This window comes from Phacochoerus africanus, chromosome 13 (assembly GCF_016906955.1).
Source record: "Phacochoerus africanus isolate WHEZ1 chromosome 13, ROS_Pafr_v1, whole genome shotgun sequence".
In the NCBI taxonomy this organism is placed as follows: domain Eukaryota; kingdom Metazoa; phylum Chordata; class Mammalia; order Artiodactyla; family Suidae; genus Phacochoerus; species Phacochoerus africanus.
Genome location: NC_062556.1, coordinates 142,544 through 162,780, shown reverse-complemented (window position 1 = coordinate 162,780; position 20,237 = coordinate 142,544). Strand labels below are relative to the sequence as shown.

Here is a 20,237-nt window from a genome sequence, read left to right as displayed (position 1 = left end):
CAAGATGTAAAACTAATATTCAGAAATCTCTTACATTTCTATATACCAGCAAAGAGCTATCTGGAGGAGAAATTAAGAAAACAATCCCATTTATAGTCACATCAAAAGGTATAACATGCCCAGGAATAAATCTAAATAAAGAGGTAAAAGACCTATACTTGGAAAACTCTAAGACACTGATGAAAGAAACTGAAGATGAAACAAACAGATGTAAGACATACCATGTTCATGGATTGGAATAATGTTGTTAAAATGACTATACTACTCAAGGCAATCTACAGATTCAATGCGATCTCTGCCAAAATATCAATGGCATTTTCCACAGAACTAGAACAAGTAATTATAAAATTTAAATGTAACTACAAAAGATCCCAAGTGGGCAAAATGATCTTGAGAAAGAATAGCAAAGCTGGAAGTACTGTATGCCCTAGCTTTAGACTATGCTATAAAGCTGCAGGAATCAAAACCACATGGTACTGGCACAAACATACACACATGGATCAATGGAACAGAATAGAGAGCTCTGAAATGAACCTACACTAATATTGGCAATTAATATACAACAAATGAGGGAAGAATGCACAATGGAGGGAAGGTGGCCTCTTTGATAAATGGTGTTGGGAAAACTGGACAGCTACATGCATAAGAATGAAATTGGACCACTTTCTCACACCATATACAAAAATAAACTCAAAAGAGAGTAAAGGCTTAAATGTAAATATAAGATCAGAAACTGTAAAAGGCCTAGAAGGAAACATACGCCAGTATGCTCTTTGGTATCAGTCTTAGCAATATTTTCTTAGATCTGTCTTCTCAGGCAAGGGAAACAAGAGGGACTATACCAAACCAGAAAGGCTGCACAGCAAAGGCGGCTACCAACAAAGCAAAAAGGCAACCTGTAAAGGGGAGAAGATGTTTGCATATGATATGTCCACCAGGGTTCATATCTAAAATACACCAAGAACTCATAAAACTTGACATTAAAAAAAATAAACCAGAGTTCCCGTTGTGGCTCAGCGAGTTAAGAAACTGACATAAAGTCCGTGAGGATGTGGGTTTGATCCCTGGCCTCGCTCAGTGGGTTAAGGATCCAGGAGTTCCCATTGTGGCGCAGTGGTTAACGAATCCAACTAGGAACCATGAGGTTGCAGGTTCGGTCCCTGCCCTCGCTCAGTGGGTTAAGGATCCGGCGTTGCCGTGAGCTGTGGTGTAGGTCACAGATGCGGATCCCGCATTGCTGTGGTTCTGGCGTAGGCCGGGGGCTACAGTTCCGACTCGACCCCTAGCCTGGGAACCTCCATATGCTGCGGGAGCGGCCCAAAGAAATAGCAAAAAGACAAAAAAAAAAAAAAAAAAGGATCTGGTGTGCTCTTGCTGTGGTGTAGGCGTCAGGTGCAGCTCCAAATCAACCGCTAGCCTGGGAACTTCCATACACTGCAGGTACGGTGTAAAAAAACCCCAAAAACCAAAAAACCAAAAAAATCCAATTGAAAAATGGACAGAGAATAGGAATATACATCTTCCCAAAGAAGACATACAGATGGCCAACAGGCACATGAGAAGATACTTAGCATGACCAACCATCAGGGAAATCAAATCAAAGCCACAGTGAAATGTCACCTCATACCTGTCAGAATGGCTCTCATCAAAATGACAACCATTAACAGCTGCTGGTGAGGGTGGGAGAAAGAGGAACCCTTCTGCACTGCTGGTCGGTATGTAAACCGGTGCAGCCGCTATGAAAGACAGTACAGAGGTTTCTCCAAAAGTTAAAAACGGAACTACTAGGAGCTCCCTGGGGGCTTAGCAGTTAAAGGTCTGGTGTTATCACTGCTGTGGCTCAGGTCACTGCTGTGGGGTAGATTCGATCCATGGCCCAGGGAACTTTCACATGCCATGGATGCAGCCAAAAAGACAACTACCAGTGGATCCAGCAACTCCACTTCTGGCTATTTTTCCAAAAAAACAAAAACACTAATTAGAAAACACACATGCACCCTAATGTTCATTGCATTATTATTTCTTTTCTTTTCTTTTTTTTGCTTATTAGGGCCGCACCCATGGTATATGGAGGTTCCCAGGCTAGGGGTGGAATCGGAGCTTCAGTTGCCAGCCACACCTCCCTGAACGAGGCCAGGGATTGAACCCACAACCTCATGTTTCCTAGTCAGATTCATTAACCACTGCACCACAATGGGAGCTCCTGCAGTATTACTTCTAATAGCCAAGACATGGAAACAACTCAAGTGCCCATCAATAGACGAATGGATAAAGTGGATGCGGTATACATATCTATTTATCTATATCTACCTACCTACCTATTACTCATCCATGAAAAAAAAAAAGGATGAAATGTTGCCATTTGTAACCTGGATGGACCTAGAGGGTATTATGCTAAGTGAGTAAGTCAGAGAAAGACAAATATCATGATTTTACTTACATGTGGAGTCTAAAAAACAAAACAAACAGACAAACATGTCAAAACAGAAAGAGTCACAGATATAGTCTATGGTTGTGGCGGTGGCGGGGTGGGGAATGGGGGGTAGGCACGGGGCGGGGGTGGGGTGGGGAGCAGGTGAGGGCTAGGACGTGCAAACTGCCAGTAACGAAACACGCAAATCGCGGATGAAACGTCCAGCGGGGGCATACAGCCAGCCACTCTGACATTGTGTGGGGACAGGTGGTCACAGACTTACTGGTGGCATCATTTTGAAATGGACAGAAATATCAAATCGCTGCCTTGTATGAACAGTGTTGTAGGTCATTCATACTTAAAAACAAACAAACTCATCCAAAAAGAGATGAGATTTGGGGTTACCAGAGGCGGGAGTGGAGGCAGGAGGTCCAAAAGTCCGAACCTCTGGTTTGAAGTGTTGGGGGTGGAAGGTACCACTTGAAAGCCCAATTAACAAGGCTGTACGCGCCATCTGAAGGTCGTTGAAGAGGGTGAGTCTCGAGGTCTCAGCACAGGGAAGCATTTTTGTTTTTCTTTAATTTCGTATCCACATCAGATGGCTGTTCACTAAACCTGTGATCATCATTTATGACGTACGTAAGCAGATCATTCTGCTGCGCAAGTTATGCTCACACAGTTACACACAGCGACAGTGCTGTGCGCCGGTTACATCTCAATAAAACCGGAGGAAAAAAACAGTGTGTGGCAGGCAAGAGTGGCTATCTTATATCTTATGCCTTTTTTTTTTTTTTTTTTTGCTTTTTAGGGCTGCTCCTGTGGCATATGGAGGTTCCCAGGCTAGGGGTCCAATCGGAGTTACAGCTGCCAGCCTACACCACAGCCACAGCCACGCTGGATCTGAGCCGCATCTGTGACCTACACCACAGCTCACAGCAACATGAGAATCCACTGAGCGAGGCTAGGAATGGAACCTGCATCCTCATGATGTTAGGCGAGTTTCTTAACCTCTGAGCCACGACAGGAACTCCATACCTTACGTCTTGACACTTTTGTTCTCTGCCATGCATTGTAAATCTTCCTGTGCCCACATCTCCCAAGCTTCATGGTCAGAAAGCCCTTGGGGAGCATGTGGGAGGGTCTCAAAGTGGGCAGAGGGTCAGCCCTGCCAGGTGGGTATGTGGGGCAGTGAGGACCGGCCAGTGCCCTGGCAGGGACCCAGGCCTCTGCGTGGCGTTTCCCTGAGGGACGTGACAGTCGGGGAAGGTCCAGGGGCTGCATCTGCCCACCTGCCGCTGACAGCCCTCCACGATGGTCAGCTTCTGCTGGGGGGACGTCCGGGCGAAGACGATCTCCGCGTAGTTGGTTAAGACCTCGTCCAGCTCTTCCGGGCTCATGTCCTTCAGCTCCATGCCAGTCACCACGGCGGCTTTAGCATCCCTAGAAGGGCCGGGAGGAACTGGGTGAGGCCCAGGGTGAATCTGAGCTTGAGACTCTATTCTGGGGGTCGGGGGGTGGGCTGAAGCCTCTGAGTACCCGGAACCCGGCGTCCCCACACCCAGGACTCCAGTGGGGGAGCAGGACTGGGAGCACTGGGAGGACTGGGGTCTCGTTTCAGGACAGTAAATGAGGCTAACAAATAAGGCCATTTCCTGGTCATACAAGAGGAAGAGGCCAAGGAGCCCTTTCTGTGCAGGAGCAGGTGGGGGTGGCACCTCCTGGGAAGGGCTTTACTCCACATGCAAAAGGTGGTTTGTGAAAAACTCCCTGTTTGTGTGATCTGGGTCCTAGAATTCAGTTTACGCCTAAACACATAGATAACAATTCTGTGCTGTGGTTTATTTCAGATTTAGAGCATTTCCTATGCAATGAGCTTTGTAGGGAGAAGAGTTTACTGAGGTCTTCTTCGAGGAGACCTATGACCTGCTGACTATCAAAGTGAGGTTCTAGAAACCACTGCTCATGCAGACAGGTGGTGGGATCCACTGTGCTTCCAGCAGACCCCAGAATCCCTAAGATGGTCTGCAGGGCCTGGCGCTTTTTTTTTTTTTTTTATTAATCCTATATTTTTGAAGACAAAACAAATACAGAAAAGCTCCCAACATCAAGTTCTTTACACAGAGGAGCACTGGACACGGGGAGAGTGTCTGATCTGTCTGCTGCTACAGTTCCAGCTCTAGCACAGAGCCTGGTTACTGCTGGCGCTCAGCAGGGAACTGTTGAGAGAATACAGAATAAATGGACAACGTTTGGATTAAAGGATGAACATGGTTAAAAGGAGGACACAGGAAAACCTGAGTCTTTCTTTCCTTAGGAAGCCTTCATTCTGTTTTCTACCAAATAAAAAGGCAAAGAGAAGTACGTTTCCACGGTTTCAGTTACGAAGCTGAGCGAATCAATCTCAAGAGGCCCATGAGCGGATGTGCTGGATGCAAAGGATTCTTGACATTCCTGATTACACAATGGCTTCAATGGCCAGTCCTTGCCTATAAAGTCTTTGCTCCAAGTTTCTACTCAAAATTAGGTACTTAAGTCTTCAGATCAACTTCGTTGGGTTGAGAGTCTCAGAGAACTCTGGGACAACATTAAATGCACCAATATTATAGGGGTGCCAGCAGGAGAAGAGAGAGAAGGCGAAGAAAAAATATTTGAAGAGATAATGGCCGAAAACTTCCCTCACATGGGGAAGGAACCACCCACTCAAATCCAGGAAGCACAACAAACACCATATACAATAAACCCAGGGAGGAACACCCCAAGACACCTATTAATCAAACTGACCAAAATTAAAGACGAAGAGAAAATCTTGAAAGCAGCTAGGGAAAAGACACAAATAACACACAAGGGAACCCTGATAAGGTTACCGGCAGATTTTTCAGCAGAAACTCTGCAGGCCAGAAGGGAGTGGTATGATATACTCAACGTGATGAAAGGAAAAAACCTCCAACCAAGATTACTTTACCCAGCAAGGCTCTCATTCAGATTTGAAGGAGACATCAAAACCTTCACAGATAAGCAAAAGCTGAGAGAATTCAGCAACACTAAACCAGCCTTACAACAAATACTAAAGGAACTTCTCTAGGCAGAAAAGAAAAGGCTGCAACCAGAAACAAAAATACCACAAATGACAAGGCTCACCAGTAAAGGTATATATACAGTAAAGATACGAAATCATTCATGCACAATTATGCCACCAAAATCAGAAATCATGAGAAGAGGAGGGAACAAACGCAAGACACTGGAGATGCACTTGCAATTAAGAGAACAACGACTTAAAACAATCTTGTATATATATATATAGACTCATATCAAAACTTCAGAGTAACTTCCAACCAAAATTCTACAATGGATACACAAACAGATAAGAAAAATCAACTCAGATACAACACTGCAGAGAGTCATCAAACCACAAGAGGAGAGAACAAGAGAAGAAGGGAAGAAAAAAGAGCCACAAAACCAAAGCCAGAGCAATTAATAAAATGTCAGGAAGAACATACCTATCCATAACTAACTTAAATGTTAATGGACTAAATGCAACTTGGTTGGGTTGGAATTTCACACAGGAAGTGCAGAGAGGTCATTTTTGTGCTGTCAGCACAGTGCCTGGCACATGTGAGGTGCTCAAGGAAGCTTGGAATGGTGAATGCAGGTATCAATCCTAGAGTACACCAGCCCTGCAGTGCCCTAAGAGGATGTTTGGCAGAAGGGAGCTTTGCTCCGAGCAGCACGTTTCTCCAGAGGCAACTGGGCCTGGTGCCAAGCGCCTGAGCTGGGCTGCGTTGGTTCTGAGCTCACCGCTTGTCCACCTGCTCCACGGCAATGCTGAGGCGTTTGGCGATGTCTTCCACCGTCTCGCTGTTGGCGGAAATGATACCCACGCTCTTGGCAATAGCTTTGGCTGTGATGGGATGATCGCCCGTCACCATAATGACCTAGAGCACAAAGGAGAAGGGCCCGTGGACACTGAGGAGCTCGGCTCGTCCCCCACCCCGGCCAGGATGGCAGAGCCCGGCTGGTGACCCCTGGGGTTCGCCCCTGGGGGCAGTCTTGACCTTCCCGTCAGAGACCACGACCCCACCCTTGCTCCTAAGCCTCCTTCGTCTCCTCCTCTGACCTGAGAGGAAGCCCCTTCCTCTGAGGGAAGTGCATCTGAGGGGGCCGAGGCTCTCTCCTCAGGCAGCTTCACGGGCTCCAGCTAGGAGTTTGCACAGTAATGGAATTCATATGTGGGAATAAAATCTTAGGGGGAGGGAGTGGGATGGATTGGGAGCTTAGGGTTAACCATTGCTTTTGGAATGGATTAGCAATGAGATCCTGCCGTGTAGCACTCGGAACTATGTCTAGTCCCTATGATAGAGCATGATAATAGGAGAAAAAAGAATGGATTCAAGTATGTGTAACTGGGTCCCCATGCTGTACAGTAGAAAAAATAACTGTATTGGGGAAATAACAATAAAAAATTTTTTTTAAACAAATAAAATCATTTTTTTTTTGTGGCCACGCCTGCAGCATGAGAAGTACCCAGGCCAGGGGTTGAATGTGAGCCACAGAAGTGACAGTGTGGGATCCTCAACCTGCTTAACCCCCCGGGGAGCCCCCATAAAATGTCTCATTGTCCATCAGCGTCTAGGGCGAGACACGGCCACTTCGTGGCACAGGGACAGCACTCTGCTCACTGCAGTTACTCCTGCGGTTTCTCCCACAAACACTTTGCTTTTATGGGACAGTTACTAAAATCTTAGTACCGTGCCAGCAGAGTTTTAAAAGGGAATTGTGACATTTAGGAGTTCCCGTTGTGGCGCAGTGGTTAACGAATTCAACTAGGAACCCTGAGGTTGTGGGTGCGATCCCTGGCCTTGCTCAAGGATCCGGTGTTGCCATGAGCTGTGGTTTAGGTCGCAGACGCGGCTCGGATCCCGAGTTGCTGTGACTCTGGCGTAGGCCGGTGGCTACAGCTCCGATTAGACCCCTAGCCTGGGAACCTCCATGTGCCGTGGGAGCGGCCCTAGAAAAGGCAAAAAGACAAAAAAATTAAAAAAAAAATTGTGACATTTAGTTGAAGGAACCTAAACACCGACTCTGCTGTGAGAAGTCACCCCAGAAGGACACGTGGAGGAGGACTTCAAGCCGGGAAGGCAGAAGGCCCACCTTGATGCCCGCGCTCCGGCACTTGGCGACCGCGTCGGGGACCGTGGACCGAGGCGGGTCGATCATGGACAAGAGGCCCACGAAGCAGAAGCTGGACGTGGGAAAGTTCACCGTGTCGACATCAAACGAGTAGGTTTCTGGAAACTCATCCGCCGGCAGGTAGAGGTGACAGAAGCCTGAAATGGATATGAATTTGGGAGCCCATGAAACGAGGACCAGAAATGACAAGAGAAAGAAGGACCGTTTTCAGACACTCCCCGTGCTTCGTGTGCTGCCAGTACTTCCGAGGGGACGTCTCCTTCTTTCCGCTCCGTAACTCGCATGTTTAGGAAAATAAGCTACTGTGCTCTGTGAGGGCCTGGGGCTACAAAGCCCGGAGCTGACAGCCTGTACTTCTGAAGACGCCCCCGTGGGGGGGACAGACGCGAGGAGGCGGAGTGTGCAGAGCACGGACGGGGGCGGGGGTTGGAGGAGGCCCTCTGAGGCCGAGCAACAGCGGCTGCACAAGCCAGCGAAGGGACCCTTCTCCGCAGCTTTTCACAGCAGCCACGAGGCGTGGGGCGCGCTTTCCGCGTCTCAGGGAAGCACAGGCTTTGAGAGTCAAGCCCTGGTTCCCGGAGCAACTCTCGGCAGACGGGCGGCCGTCTTGCCTTGAAAAGACCCTCCGGTGCTGTGAGGTTCAGGGGTGCCGGCACCATCACCTCATTCACACATTGTGTTTGCTGCACAAACTCAAATATCCTCCAGAAACCCCATGCCTCAGAGTCCCTCTCTCCTGGCGAGAACGTCCCCGATCTGCACGGGGCTGTGCATCACCGTGGACTTGTTACCTGGAACCGGGCACCGGGCGGGAGTTTACAGGTGCCATTCTGCCGGCCCCGAGTCTCACCACAGCCCCGTCCTGTGACCCCACTTACCTTACCACTGCCAGGCGCCCGCCTCGGTGGCTGTATTTCGAAGGCTCCTCCCCTGTAACCTCCCTGCTCCCAGGGACTGGCAGTCCCCTTCCGCTCACGAAGCCGGACGTCTTCAACTCTTTTCCAAACTTACTTTTTCCTCCAATGAGTCGCTAAGCCTCACTCATGCCACCTCCGCTGGTCTCTATCTGCCCTGCACACTCCAGTTCTTCCCGGGCGGGTGCAGGTGGGATGGGGGGACGCAGACCTGCCCCTGCGACCCACGCGTCCCCCCCAGCTAGGAGCCTTTCCCAAACACTGTGATCTGTCACCTCTGGCGCGGCCGCCAGGGCCCTCTGCTCGCTGCAGCACGAAGTCCGGGCACAAGCTTGGGCCCCTCGTCCCAGCCTCACCCCCAAGGCACCCGCTCCACCCTCCCCTGGGCCCTAGCCACTTGCCTCCTCTGCAGTCCCTGGCGGACCCCAGCCCCCTGCACGTCCTGGCCCTCATGCCGCGGTCCAGGTGGAAGAGGGACCCCTTGAAGCCTCCGGGACCCCGCCCTGCTCTTCCTGCGGGGCTCCTCCCCGGGTCACCACATTGCCCCCTGGGACTCGAGGGGTCGCCAGAGGCTCCCTTCCCGGGCCTAACAGGCAGACGCGGGCCCTCACCCAGCACGCGCTCGCCCCGGCCGCCCAGCTCCATGTAGGCCGTGTGGAAGGCCTCGGCCGTGCTCCGGTCCAGGGGCTGCTCCTGCCCATTGACCATGATGGTGCTGCACTTCTCCAAGACCCGCTCGGGGGCCCCTTTCATCACCACCAGGAAACGCTTGTCGTCGGGGTCCTCGGTCTCGTGGACGGAGAGCTGGGGAGAGGAACGCGGCTGCTGAGACGGGCCGTGCCATGCGGGGGTGACCCGCCTGGTCCTGGGGCCTGAACCATGCAGACCTGCAGGGCAGCCCCGTGACCAGGACGCACACATCCTTTCTCAGCTGCCCGTGGTCCTCCACACGCTAGGAGGTGCGTTCTCTGCAGGCAGGGCCTGTCCCTCCTCTTGGGCCCAGGACACATGCAGAGCTCCAGCGCTGTCCCAGCCCAGGGCGACACCCCCTGAGTCTGAATTCAGACCAAGTACAGCTTGTCTCTGAAACTGACCCTGGCAGCTCTGGGACCCAGAAACCTTCTGCCTGGAACAAGAGCTGCTGCCCTGACCTCCCTGCTGTGAGAAGCAGCCTGGGCGCAGGTGGGTGCTGGCAGCTCTGCTGGGGTGTGGGACGGGCTGTCACGCACGGGCCCGCAGGGGACAGAACCACTGTAAGAGCGACACCTTCTGACCGAGCAGCTCTACTTCCACCTGCCTCCTGAGATAATCGGGGAAGATGTGAAAACACGTACAGACAGTAATAAAGGTGCTAAGTCTGACGACGTCCAGACTATACCCAGGTACCCTTCTAAGTCCTTAAAAGGAACTTTAGGAGGCGGGAGTATTTGGGAGAGAACGAGTCAGTTACAAAGAAAAACCCTACCAATTCGGGTCTATCGGTTGATTCTAAGTTGGTAGTTTTTGTTTGTTTGGTCGTTTTTTAACACGTGTGGAAATCAGCCCCTGTTCGTGGTTATGACGAGTGCTTTGTAGGACTGTTACTTGTTCTAGTTCCACTTACATCCTGAATGTTCTGAAATCAGAGATCTGATTTCCTCTGTATTTTATATCATTTTTTTGGCTGCGGTGTGGAGTGGCTGAACCTGGGCCACAGTGGTGAACGTGCTGAGCCCTAACCACGAGGCTGCCAGGGAACTCCCTGGATTTTAACATCACACCTTTGCTTACTTGGCTACTTGGCTAGCCATGATTCTTCACTGGCCACTTATCCACAAAGATGTGTGCTGCAGTTATTCTCCGATCCTAAATTCCTTCCAAACAAAATGCGTGGGTCATTTCCAGAAACTCCCACGCCATCATGGCATCCTATCTGTACAATGTCTGTGATGCAAAGACCACGTCCGGCTGCTTGATCTCAGCTCTGAGGGGCAGGGGAAGCTGCCTGCAGCAACAGGAGGTGGGGGGCGGGGGGGCATGGCTGAGGGCTGGCTCCCCCCCACACCTGGTGAGGGGAGGGACAGCCGGCAGGGATGGCCACGCTCCTCCCAAGCAGGGGGTGGAAAGGAGAGCGCTCCACACAGCACGCGGGGCCAACTGGACAGCGGTGTTGCCAGTCTCAGGAAGGGCACTGCTTGCTCCAGGCCGGAACTAAATGCCCTGCCTGTGTCGTGGTGGAAAAGGCACAGACTCAGGAGCCAGAGGTGTGCGAACTGGCCGCGCCCCTCAGATGCTTGTGGGACTCTGAGGCCGCTTCCACCTGCCGGTTTCGGGGGGGCTTGGTCCCACCCCGCAGGCGCAACATGAGAATTAAGCGAGAGGAAGCGTGTCAAGCGCCCCACCCAGACCTCGTGCAGTCCTGCTTCTCCCCATGTCCCCACATTTGCTTGTCCTCTGGGACGAGGTGGGCGCCCCTCATCTGCACCGAGGTTACCCCGTGCGGGCGCTGGTCCGTGTGTGCATGTGGGCGCGTGTCACGGACAGACCATGCGCAGGAACACAGACCCCGGCGAGACCGTCGCTTTCCTATTTCCCCCACGCACTTCAGGGAAACCTGCTCTCGGTTTACCCAATGTCCAGGCCCCGCATCCCTGAGCTCGGGTATCATTCGAAGGACATATTAGCCAGGGAGTACTTGCAGGTAGAAATGCGGTTCTAGTGATGATAAAGATTCAGGTGTGGGAGTTCCCGTCGTGGCTCAGCAATTAGCGGACCAGACTAGGATCCATGAGGATGAGGGTTCGATCCCTGGCCTCGCTCAGTGGGTTAAGGATCTGGCGTTGCCATGAGCTGTGGTGTAGGTCACAGACACAGCTTGGATCTGGCGTTGCTGTGGCTGTGGTGTAGACCGGCAGCTGCAGCTCCGATTTGACCCCTAGGCCTGGGAACCTCCGTATGCTGCAGGTGTGGCCCTAAAAAGACAATAATAATAATAATAATAATAATAATACAGTTGTGAGGAAAAACTCACCTGAAATTTGTTGGTCGAGTTAAAAGGGATTTCAGCTACTTTGCGGTTTCTTTTTCTAATTTCCATCACATCACCCAAAATGACCTCTGAGAATTTCAAAAGGGCACTTTCTGAGGCATCGCCAACCACAACTTTCTGAAAATCAGAAGAGAGACATACTTGCAGCACCTAGTCTGCTTCTTTTGTGATTATTTCCAATGAACTAAGCTTCCTCTGTAACCGGAGGAAGAAAACCTTACACCTCAGTTAGTGACTGACTTAAGACCGAGGCACGCTACACACAACACACTACGAGCTACACGCGGCTGCCTGGTGCCGCCTGCTGGTGTCAGGGAAGCTCAGGAAAGGCGGAACCTCTGAGGCTGGACGCTTTTCTGGAAGAAGCAGCTCGGAGCTAGATCTTGCAAGACAGGTGGGTTATCTATGGAGAGGAGCAGAAGAAAGCCTTCTAGAAACCAGTGTTCCGTCAAGGATGGCCGGAGGACAGCTGGGGGAGGAGGGCGCTGTGGATTCAGAGGGCCTTGGAAGCGGCTGAGGCCTACACTCGAGAAGCAGGGCAGAGACGTACGGAAAGTTTCTGCACAAAGTCAGATGGAGAAGTTCCTCCAGTGCGGTATTTAAGGAAAATGAGTGGCAGGCAGGAAAGCCTGGGGGAGGGATCGGGGCGGGGGGGGGGGGATCGTGGAGGCCAGTTAAGAGGCCAGTACCGCTGTTTAGAGCAAGGTATTGGTGATTCAGCAGAAATGCATAATTATAGATATTCTGAAACAAGAGTAATAGGACTCGGTGATGCGCTAGACATCTGGAAAGGATATAAAGATAAAGACGGCTTCTAAAAGTTTTACCTGGATGACAAGTAAAATAATTACATCACAGGAAAATAGAAAATGTGGGACCAGATATTAATTTGGAGCCGGTCTGGGTCCAGATGGAAGGGGACAAGTGACTCTGTATTGAGAGTGTAACACACAAAACTTCCAAATGGAAACACACGGCTAGGCGAAGGTCCCAGAGTTTGGGTGAGAAATTAGTCCTGGAGATAAGGATTTGAAAGATACAGAGGAGTAATTGGCCAAAAGGACAATTAGTGACCTGGGCGACAGAGAAAGAAAAGCAAACAAAAACCATAAGAAAGAGTAAGAGCCCATGAAGGAAAAAGATGGCAAACAGAAAAGCCAGGAGAGCAGAGATTCAGTGACTCACTGCGAGAAGAGGGTGGAGGGGAGGGAGGTGGGACGGGACGAGGGGAGGGAGGGGGAGGAGGGAGAGGTGGGAAGGGAGGGAGGAGGGGACAAGGGAGGGCAGGAGGGGGGAGGAGGGAGGAGCGGGGGAGGAGTTGGCTTTTATATGTTGCAATTACAGGGACTCCATCTGCAGCCAAGAGGAATCCGCTCTAGGGTCCTGCCAGGGATGGCATTTATCTAACGAAGAGCCTTCGATTATACCCTCTTAGCTGGTAAAGAAGAGAGTCACTTAAAGGCACATCCATTTTCTGGAATGAGACAGAATTTTCAAAAGGCCTGAGAGCATCATCTGAGCGCTTTTAGGGTTCTCGGAGCCAGTTACAGAGAAGAGGGTTTTCTACAATCTGGTCAGTGGACTCGCTCTTCACAGCACAAACGTCGCTCAGCCGGAGAGACGACGTCCAGCACCACACGGGGACAGCCAAGGCGCCTTCCTCTGGCAGGGACGCCCCCCGCCGCCCGAGGCTTCACCTTCATGATGGGGACGCTCTCCTGGCCTGGCCGGAACTCAGCCCGGTTACACAGGGTGATGATCCTGGACAAGGCGGCCCAGGTGGCCGAGCTCTGATCGAAGACCTGGTCTGGAAGAGGAACACGGATGCCGAGGGTGCCGTGCCCGCGGTCCCCTGAGGGCCGACGGCCCCTCTGCTGAGCCCCCCGCCCGCGCGGGGCCAGGCTGAGGGCGCGTGTTACTTGAATGGGCTTCACTGGTGTCCGCCATGAAGATCTGGTTGTCGAACCACAGGTGGGCCACGGTCATTCTGTTCTGGGTCAGGGTCCCCGTCTTGTCCGAGCAGATGATGGAGGTGGAGCCCAGGGTCTCCACGGCCTCCAGGTTCTTCACCAGGCAGTTCTTCTTGGCCATCCGCTTTGCTGTCAGCGACAGAGTCACCTAGACGAGGGGGAGAGAGAAAGCCATCGTTTTCAGGGTGGTTCAGTCAGGCAGGGACAGGGCCAGACGAGTTTCTGGTGTGGTGGCAGACACAGCACAGACAGACCAGAGCTCAGAGGCCACAGAAAGCCCTAGCCGTCTCAGCCCTTTCTTCAGTAAATACGGGAGGCTTTTGGTACCTTTGCCCCTTGGGAAAAATGATGCGAAGGGACCCACAGGCAGCAAAGCTGCGCAAGGCTACGCCGACTGATGTTCCAGCCCCTGTTGCCACAAACAAGGGCTGGCCCAGAGGGCTCGGCTGCTGCTCTGGGGAATCGGGGAACATGTGATTCACTTCAAGAGCTCAGCAGGGTTTTTTTTTTTTTTTTTTTTTGTCTTTTTAGGGCTGCACCTGCAGCATATGGAGGTTCCCAGGCTAGGGATCAAATCGGAGCTGTAGCTGCTGGCCTACACCACAGCCACAGCCAATGCCAGATCCGAGGCACATCTGCGACCTACACCACAGCTCACGGCAACAGTGGATCCTTAACCCACTGAGTGAGGCCAGGGATGGAACCTGCGTCCTCATGGGTACGAGTCAGGTTCTTAACCTGCTGAGCCACAATGGGAACGCCCTTGTTTTCTTTTTAAGAACTCTGGAAATGTGGGTAAGGTATCAGGCTTCTAGAAAATCTGTGAGTGGTTGGAGTTCCTGTCGTGGCTCAGTGGTTAACGAATCCGACTAGGAACCAGGAGGTCGAGGGTTTGATCCCTGGCCTCGCTCAGTGGGTTAAGGATCCGGCCTTGTTGTGAGCTGTGGTTTAGGTCATAGACGAGGCTCAGATCTGGCGTTGCTGTGGCTGTGGTGTAGGCCGGCAGCTACAGCTCTGATTCAACCCCTAGCCTGGGAACCTCCATATTCCGCAGGTGCGGCCCTAGAAAAGGCAAAAAGATTAAAAAAAAAAAAAAGGGCAACGTATCACATGTGATTTGCCGATAGATCTCCTGAAAACGAAAATACAAGGTTTGGGGGAACAATGCACTCAAATATGAACACACATTCCTCTTGTCCCACTAAGAAAGTCGGTTGTGGCGGGAGCTGACCGCGCACAGCGGAGCGGCAGGTTAGTGGGGTCAGGGTGTGGGCACTCGCAGCTCAGCCTCACCGTGACCGTGGCCAGGAGGCCCTCGGGCACATTGGCCACGATGATGCCGATGAGGAAGATGATGGAGTCCAGGACGTGGTACTTCATGGACACGGCGATGATGAAGAAAAGGATGCCGATGGAGACGGCCACGCCAGCCACGATGTGAACGAAGTGCTCTATCTCGACGGCAATGGGCGTCTTCACGTTCTGGACTCCCGAGGCCAGCGAGGCGATCTGCCCGATGATGGTGCGGTCCCCGGTGTTGATGACCATGCCCGTGGCCGTGCCTACGGGAGGAGCAGACAGTCTACTCGGGGCCCTCACCAGGGGGCACACGGCCAGCCCGCTCAGGATACCGCCAGGGCCCAGCCCCGGCGCGCTGAGCCCTTCAGGGCGGGTTTGCCTTGGACAAGCTTTGCAGCAAGAAATGGTAAAGAGACAGAAACCTAGAGCCTGACGAGGGAGAGGGGACAAAGTGACACGAGCGCAGCCGGCAGCCTGCGTGCGGCTGGACGTACCTTCCAGGCAAGTTGTGGAGAAGAAGCCGATGTTCCGAGTTTCCAGGGGGTTCTCGTGGGTGAACTCACAGGAGCGGGGCTGGGGCTCTGACTCCCCCGTGAGCGATGAGTTATCCACCTGAAGAGGTCGGGCAAAGAGCTCAACATGAGGCACCTGCTCCCTGCCCGCGACCCCACAGCTGGGGAGCACCCACAACACTCACTTTACACCCCTGGGCCGTCAGCAGCCTGACGTCCGCAGGAATCTGGTCTCCGCCTTTAATCTCCACTATGTCCCCCACCACCAGCTGCTCTGCAGGAACCGTCTTCTTCTCTGAGTCGCGGATGACAAGGGCTTGCTGTGCAAGGAAAACAGCACCCTGTCTCAGCTTCCCTCCCGGCTTGGTGCCGACCCTCCCCCGATCCCCGATGTCATGGGCAGGTGGCCGGGGGCACTGGAACCCATAGCTATCAGAACGGCAAAAACGAAACAAAGGGAGTTCCCGTTAAGGCTCAGTGGCATCGAAGCTGACTAGTATCCACGAGGATGCCGGTTGGATCCCTGGGCTCACTCAGTGGGTTAAGGATCCGGCATTGCTGTGAGCTGTGGTGTAGGTCACAGATGCAGTTTGGATCTGGCGTTGCTGTGGCTGTGGTGTAGGCCAGTGGCTATAGCTCTGATTCGATTCCTAGCCTGGGAACCTCCATATGCCGCTGGTGTGGCCCTATAAGAACAAAAGACAAAAGACGAAAAAAAAAAAAAAAAAGCATGGGTTTAGGAGTTCCCGTTGCGGTGCAGTGGAAACAAATCCGACTAGTAACCATGAGGTGGCCTCTCTCAGAGGGTTAAGGATCAGTCATTACCCTGAGCTGTGGTATAGGTCGCAGACGAGGCTCGGATCCTGAGTTGCTGTGGCTGTGGTGTAGGCCAGCAGCTGTAGCTCCTATTTGACCCCTATCCTGGGAACTTCCATTTGCTCCAGGTATGGCCCTAAAAAGCAAACAAACAAACAAACAAAAAAAACTCACAACAACAACAACAACAAAATCTAAAAATTAAACAAAGGCTTTGACTTGAAGACCCTCAGAACTGTTTTCTTGAGTGGACACACACAGCAGTTTCTCTGGAAGCAGAAAATGCCGCTATGAGGGCACACAGCAAAGCGACAGCCCTGGGCCTGATGGAAAGGGAGACAAATAAGATGAGCCAGGCTGCTGGGGTGTCTTGGGAGACGCCTGAAGGTTGAGCCCAAGGGTTCAAAGTCAGGAAAACTGAGTGCAGTGAGAGCTGGGGCTCCACTTTGAGCACAAGAGTCGCCCCAGAGTCCCCCCCTGGCAGCCCTGTGGTCTAGGGAGGGCACTGTGCCTGCTGTGCTGACAGGGGCTTGGGGCCTCCTGGGGCGTGGAGCGGTGGGCCTCCCATGCGGGCAGCATCTGCGGGCAGCGAGCAGGGAAGCTCCAAAGTGGCAGCAAAAATGGTCACAGATAAAGCGTCACAGTTGGCCTCCGTGGCTGCTAGCCACCGTCATGAACCACAGCTCTTGTCTGGATGGTTCACCGAAGCTGATGCCGTGCAGTGACTCATGCTTCTGTCCCAGTTTGCTCTTCACTGGGCATTTTCCTGTATCTTACCTCATGCTGAACACCTCGAAACCCCGGGAGGAAACGGAGGTTCAGACAAACAACGTCACTTGTCCAGGAGTCTGCAGGCAGCAAGGATGGGGCCAGGGCCTGGGAGCGACCCTGTGCCTCCCAGGCCCCCGTCTCCTCCTCATCCGATGCTGCTCACCTGAGGTCTTGCAGACCCAGAGGGACGGCTGCACTCACCTGCGGGATCATCTTGTGGAAGCTGGCCATGATGTTGGTGCTTTTCGCCTCTTGGTAATAAGCAAAGACCCCAGTTAAAACAACGACCAGGGCAAGCACAGAGCCCAAGTACACCTGGGAGAGAAGGACAGCCATCGGTCGGAAAAACAAGCATCAGGAAGGAGCCAGATCCCACGGCCGGAGTTCCCACAATCTACTCACCTGAAGTATGTAATTAAATAACTACTCATAACTGACACAGTTGTATAACGATCACCACACCCCACCATCCTTTTTTTTTTTTGTCTTTTTAGGGTCACACCTGCAGCATATGGAGGTTCCCAGGCTAGGGGTCCAATCAGAGCTGCAGCTGCTGACCTACGCCAAAGCCACAGCCATGCGGGATCCAAGCTGCATCTGTGACCTACACACCAGCTCACGGCAATGCCGGATCCCCATCCACTGGGTGAGGCCAGGGATTGAACCCGCATCCTCATGGATACTAGTCAGATCAGTTTCTGCTGCTCCACGAAGGGAACTCCACAACCCACTGTCCTAATCCGACCCCTGGTGCCCACGGGAGTCACTCCCTGCCCCAGCCCCGCCCTGGCAGGTGCTGATCAGCTCTGCGACCCCAGGCTGCCTGGTTCTGGACATTTCACAGTAACGGAATCACACAGAGTGTGAATATCGATTTTTTTCACCTAGAAAGTTAAGAGTCTCTCTCTCTCTTAAAAATTCATGCTCATACTGCCTCTGAGTCATCAGAGTTAGCTACGAGTTCTCTTTCCTGCTGGAAAACGACTGATGTCCCCACACCCATGCAGAGATTGGTCAGTGGTAGCCCCCGACCGCAGCCCTGGGCTCTGCCCGGGCCCCCCGCACCCAGCCACGCAGACCCACGCAGGCCCTTACATTGTCCAGGGAGGAGGACTTATCGCTGGAGTACTGAATCCCATACGCGATCCAGCACAGGACGGCTCCTATCCACAGAAGGATGGAGAACCCCCCCACCATCTGCTTGAGGAACTTGATGATCTCCGGGGTTTCCCTAGGGGGGGTGAGGGCGTTGGGCCCATCCCGAGCCAGGAGCTCAGCAGCCCGGGCGCTGGAGAGACCCTGAGAAAGCCGAGCGAAGGAAATAGGACTCAGATCAGACACGTCTGCCCCCCCACCCCCGCGCTGGATGTCACATTTCCACAGCCTGCGGGGAGAGGCTGCTGTGCCCCAGGGCAACCACTGTGCCACGCGGGGAGCCACACAGTCAGAGCTCACGGCTGTCTCAGCACACCCCTGAACCCTCTCATGTGCCACCGAGGGGAGCAGTGCGGAGGTGGTGACGCTCCCCTGCACATCTGCCTCCCTGCCCCCGCCCTGCAGGTCTGGGGTTTCACACAGTAGGGATTTTTGTTGACCTGACCAGCTGCATCCAAATCTCCTGATGTGAAGACACCAGAACTGTTGAAATTTTGGATGAATTCACAGAAGGAAGCCTAATTCCATGGTGGGTGATTTTGTGAGGCACGCCGGGTACCTGCAGCCATTCTTTCTCCCCAGATGAGGCTTTGGATAGGACTGTGAGGCTTCCTGGGCACGGGGTTGGAAAGCAACCTCTGACCATGACAATGAGGAAGCATCTGAACCTTCCCTGGTCAGCACAGCTTTCCTGCTGTCACAGTCAAGGACCCGCCTGTGACCAAGGGCATACAGCTCAGCAGAGGGCTCGGCCAGGGCTGCGGTTCAGACACGCAGCTGCTGCGGTGAACCAGCCCTCTCTCATGAGGTTGGCACAGGGGTGGGGGGCGGGGGGGGCTGGCCCTCTCTGAAATGCAGCTATAGGTCACCCATCCTAAAGGCACCACGTTCTTTGGCACAAACATGAGCCAGGCTTCCCCTCTGTGGGGTCACCGGTTCTCTCCCCGCCCCGGGTCGGTGATGACTTACTGTAATGATGTTTGTGCCATATTTTGTTTCCAATTCCTTATTGCTGAGCTTGTGGTCATCCTGAGGCCCATGGAAAAAAGAACAGAGTAAATTAGATAACTCCAAAAGGCTCAAATGCTCGGCCTTGACAGGCCCACGAAAGCTGGGAGCAGCACTGAGGCTGGGAGAGGACCAGGAATTGCGGGGTGGAAAGAGAACCTTTAGTCCCAGGTGGCTCCTGCAGTGCAGACAGAGTTGCTGCAGGACAGGTCACTGGCGGGGATTCTCTGTCCCTGAAGAGTTCAGACTTAAGTCACTGTTTCCCACACAGCAGGTGTCTTTAGTTTTGAGGAGCAAAGCAGGCATGTCCCCTCAGTCTGATGTCCAGCAGGTGCATGTTCTAACACACCTGCTGTCCGGGTCCCAGGGGTCTGGATGCTGAACTTGGACCTGACCTAGGGGGCTGGGAGAGGATGCTAGCAGCCCTCCCCGCTTCACGTGTTCTGACGGCCCTCACCGGCAGAAGCTCGCCTGCTCTTCCTTGTTCCAGTACCTGAGGCTCAGTTCCCCATCAGAGAAGCCCTCAGGTTAAACACCTGCCACATAAACATGGGGGCGGGGGCGCATGCTTGCTAGTTCTGCCACAGGAGCACTAGACGAAAGCAGAGCGTCTCTCAATCTCTGCATTACTGACATTTGGGGCCAATAACTCCATTGTGGGGGCTTCTACCCAGAAGCACCCTCCCCTGAGAAGGGATAACCTCCAGACACTGCCTACTGGCCCCTGGGGGGCAAAATCCCGCTTTCTTTGCCTTCTGAGAATCACTGGGCTAAAGGACTAGAAGCTTCTTCCTGTAGCAGAAAACCTGGTGCTCAGTCTCCCTCACCACCCCCAGAAGACTCAGCACTCAGGATTCTAAAACTCTCGTGGGAGATGGGATTATGATGGCGGGACAGAAGGACTGGAGCTCAACTTCTCTCCTAAAAACAACAAAACTTACAACAAAAAGCTGAGCAATCTTCAACCAAATGGACCGGAAACTTTCAAAAAGATATCCTACTCTGGAAGACAAAGAGGAGGCCACATCAAGAGGCAGGAGGGGTGATTACGTGATATAAGCAACCCCAAGCTCTCTGGGTGGGCAGCCCACAGACTGGAAAGTAACTATCACAGAGACTCACCTACAAGAGTGAGAGTTCTGAGCCCCACATCAAACCCCCATG

General features: G+C 52.7%; 1 protein-coding gene across 1 annotated transcript in view; it reads right to left on the bottom strand.

Annotated features, from left to right (window-relative positions):
• The window catches only part of ATP12A (ATPase H+/K+ transporting non-gastric alpha2 subunit), a 29,086-nt gene that overhangs the window by 4,281 nt on the left and 4,568 nt on the right, over nt 1-20,237 (bottom strand). Inside the window, exons 3-15 of the mRNA XM_047756355.1 lie at nt 19,035-19,094; nt 18,006-18,209; nt 17,112-17,225; nt 15,509-15,643; nt 15,306-15,423; nt 14,806-15,074; nt 13,462-13,660; nt 13,240-13,349; nt 11,525-11,659; nt 9,126-9,318; nt 7,562-7,737; nt 6,209-6,345; nt 3,703-3,853 (exon numbers count right to left, since the gene is read on the bottom strand). Of these exons, the coding sequence (XP_047612311.1) occupies nt 3,703-3,853; nt 6,209-6,345; nt 7,562-7,737; nt 9,126-9,318; nt 11,525-11,659; nt 13,240-13,349; nt 13,462-13,660; nt 14,806-15,074; nt 15,306-15,423; nt 15,509-15,643; nt 17,112-17,225; nt 18,006-18,209; nt 19,035-19,094 (2,001 nt within the window). The remainder of the gene's footprint in view (nt 1-3,702; nt 3,854-6,208; nt 6,346-7,561; nt 7,738-9,125; nt 9,319-11,524; nt 11,660-13,239; nt 13,350-13,461; nt 13,661-14,805; nt 15,075-15,305; nt 15,424-15,508; nt 15,644-17,111; nt 17,226-18,005; nt 18,210-19,034; nt 19,095-20,237) is intronic.